The 3,001-nt window shown below is 47.6% G+C and overlaps 1 protein-coding gene across 1 annotated transcript; it reads left to right on the top strand.

The window, feature by feature from the left end:
• Positions 1-215: 215 nt before the first annotated feature.
• On the top strand, positions 216-952 carry LOC147965406 (uncharacterized). Its single transcript, XM_087530446.1, has 2 exons — positions 216-474; positions 567-952. Exons 1-2 carry the CDS (start codon positions 216-218, stop codon positions 950-952), a joined length of 645 nt encoding a protein of 214 aa, XP_087386572.1.
• The last annotated feature ends 2,049 nt before the right edge of the window (positions 953-3,001 follow it).

Raw genomic sequence — 3,001 nt, 5'->3', positions numbered from 1 at the left:
CTTGTTTAATTTACAATGCTGCTTTTCAGATAAGTGAGATGGCTGGCTTGGAAGGTTTCGAGTTCTTTCTAGATTGTAATTGAGAAATCTTGCAGTAGGCAGGTATGTTTATCATCACTCATTTCTTTATCATCACTCTGCTGTCTAGTGCTTGATTGCCACAATTAACCACTACTTGACCCTCGCTATAGAGGCTGCCTGACAAGTTTGCGAAGATGCTCGCCGGTCGTGAGCCCCACAAAGTGAAGCTGTGGGAGGCCGGCAGCGGGCTTCACAGGCTGTGGGAAGTGTTGGTGGTGTTTGATGGTGAAGGCCACATGTACCTAGGGCCCGGCTGGGAGCATTTCGCCCGCGCCCATGAGCTACAGCTCGGGTACTTCCTTGTCTTCCGCTATGACGGCGACGCCATGTTCACCGTGAAGTTGTTCGACAACACCATGTGCCGCATGTACTACCAGCACGATGACGATGCCAGTAAGCTCTCTGCCTCTCTTCTTCCTGTCCTTTTGGCTTCCTCTACCTGCACGATGACAACACCATGTTCACACTTTGTTGCATTTGGCCAGGCAATGGGAGCAGCAGCGGGGATGACGAGGAGCAGAGCGGGGATGACGACGAGGAGAAGAGCGGGGATGACGAGAAGAGTGGGGATGACGAGGAGCAGCCTATTCTGGCTGACGATGAACATGCTATGGTGGTGGCTGACGACGACCCTGCTATGGTGGTGGCGGATGATGACCTTGCTATGGTGGTGGCGGACGACGACCTTGCTATGGTGGTGGCGGACGACGACCTCGCGATGGTGGTGGCGGACGACGACCTCGTGATGGTGGCGGCGCCTACAATCCCACAGCTTGGCGATAGGACCGTGCCAATTGTGGTAGAGGAGTACATCTGCGTTGGGATTCGCCACTCTGAGCGCATCAGGTTGATGAAGGAGAAGAAGGAGTGAAGGTGTTAAGAAGGTGTTCAGCATGTTATGTTTAAGCTTGTTAGTGTAATATGAACATGTCAATGTTAAGTATGTCAGGTTTAATTTTGTGCATGCTCATGGATGCTGTATGACAGTGTCATCTAAACAAGTCATGTTTTTAACAATGAATATTCAGTTTGGTAATTGATGGGAATTGAAATTTTTTACGCATGCTCATGGATGAAAGATAAAATTATGGGTTTTTGTGCATGCTCATGTATGAAACAATATAAGTTTCATTTTTTGAATGCTAAAAACATGACTCAAACACTAGCCACAGATGACCGCCGTGACTAAATCCGCCGGTTTTTGAAAACACCGTAAAAATTCGAAGGGTGTGTCTAGGGCACATCTAGATGTGCTCTAGTTATTGCACATCTAAGTGAGTGAATCAAGCATAAAGAGAAAGAAAAAAGAAAAAGGAAAATATCCACACGAATCTCGATGTAAGATCAATGCCATAGGACTTAGATGTGCAATACTTATGGCACATCTAGATGTGCTTTAGCAAAACTGAAATTCAAAAACCGCTTTTCATTTTTTGAATGCAAAAGACATGCGTTTTTCGTGAAGCGGCTACAAGGAGGGGCACCCCAAACGGCGCCATTCCATGTCTATCTCAAAGTAGACCCTATTTTACGGACGGTCGCCAAAAAGCATGCATTTCCGACCCTCGTAGCTACTCCTGGCAATTCGGACCACCTTCGGCCGATTCAGCTGGAACCGGCTGGAATTTGAATTGCGGGTCCTCCATAGCTTGCCCGTTATTTTCACTAAAAATGCTTTTTAGCTTCACAGGTAGGCATTTCATCATAGAATCGACAACAGATTTGCACGGCTCAAACCCTAGCCACGGACGGCCGCCGTGACGAAATCGGCCGGTTTTTGAAAACATCGTAAAAAATTCAAAAAAAATCAAAAAATGGGAGACCTCCGCATCACATCATCAAATGTGGCCTACCAACTAGCAAAAATACTAAACTTGCAATACCGGCGTTTTCTTGAAAAAGTGTTCTCAAAAACAACCTACCATGAACGAAGATTCATGGCTTTCAAGCCAAACTAGCAATGATATGGCCGCATCCATTGAATAGTTTCTGATAATATGCCCAAATTGGGCGCATGCCTCCGTCTTGTGATGGCAAACAATGTTGCCAAAGTGAGGTTCCAACTTGTTTAAAAAAAAACGTTTTTCATTTTTTGAATGCAAAAGACATGTGTTTTTCATGAAGCGGCTACAAGGAGGGGCACCCCAAACGGCGGCATTCCATGTCTATCTAAAAGTAGACCCTATTTTACGGACGGTCGCCAAAAAGCATGCATTTCCGACCCTCGTAGCTACTCCCGGCAATTCGGACCACCTTCGGCCAATTCAGCTGGAACCGGCTGGAATTTGAACTGTGGGTCCTCCATAGCTTGCCCATTATTTTCACAAAAAATGCTTTTTACTTCACAGGTAGGCATTTCATCACAGAATCGACAACAGATTTGCACGGCTCAAACCCTAGCCATGGACGGCCGCCGCGACGAAACCGGCCGGTTTTTGAGAACACCGGTAAAAATTCAAAAAAATGAAAAAAATGGGAGACCTCCGCGTCACATAATCAAATGTGGCCTACCAACTAGCAAAAAATACTAAACTTGCAGTACCGGTGTTTTCTTGAGCTACTCGGTATGATTTTAACCATGATTTCCACAAAGTTTACAGAAAAAACCCTATTTTTTCTACACCCAAACCCCAAAGGATTTTCCACCCACACCAAAATTTTCCCTCCACCAAAATTTCCCTCTCCCAAAATTTCCCTCCACTCCCTCTCCCACTACCAGGCGGGTCCCACCACTCCCTCTCCCACTAACACGCGGGATCCCCTCCCCTCCCCTCCCAAAATTTCCCCATTCCCTCCCCTCTCCCCGACGAACCCTAGCTTCTCCCTCCCCGAGCCGCCCCGCCGACGACCACTCCCTCCCCTACTCCGTGCCGCCCCGTAGCCCATCCTCTGCTCCGCCCCTCCATTCCCCACCTGCCAG

This window comes from Triticum urartu, chromosome 6A, assembly GCF_056163025.1.
Source record: "Triticum urartu cultivar PI428250 chromosome 6A, HENAU_Tu73, whole genome shotgun sequence".
Classification (NCBI taxonomy): domain Eukaryota; kingdom Viridiplantae; phylum Streptophyta; class Magnoliopsida; order Poales; family Poaceae; genus Triticum; species Triticum urartu.
This window is presented reverse-complemented; position numbering and strand designations above follow the sequence as displayed.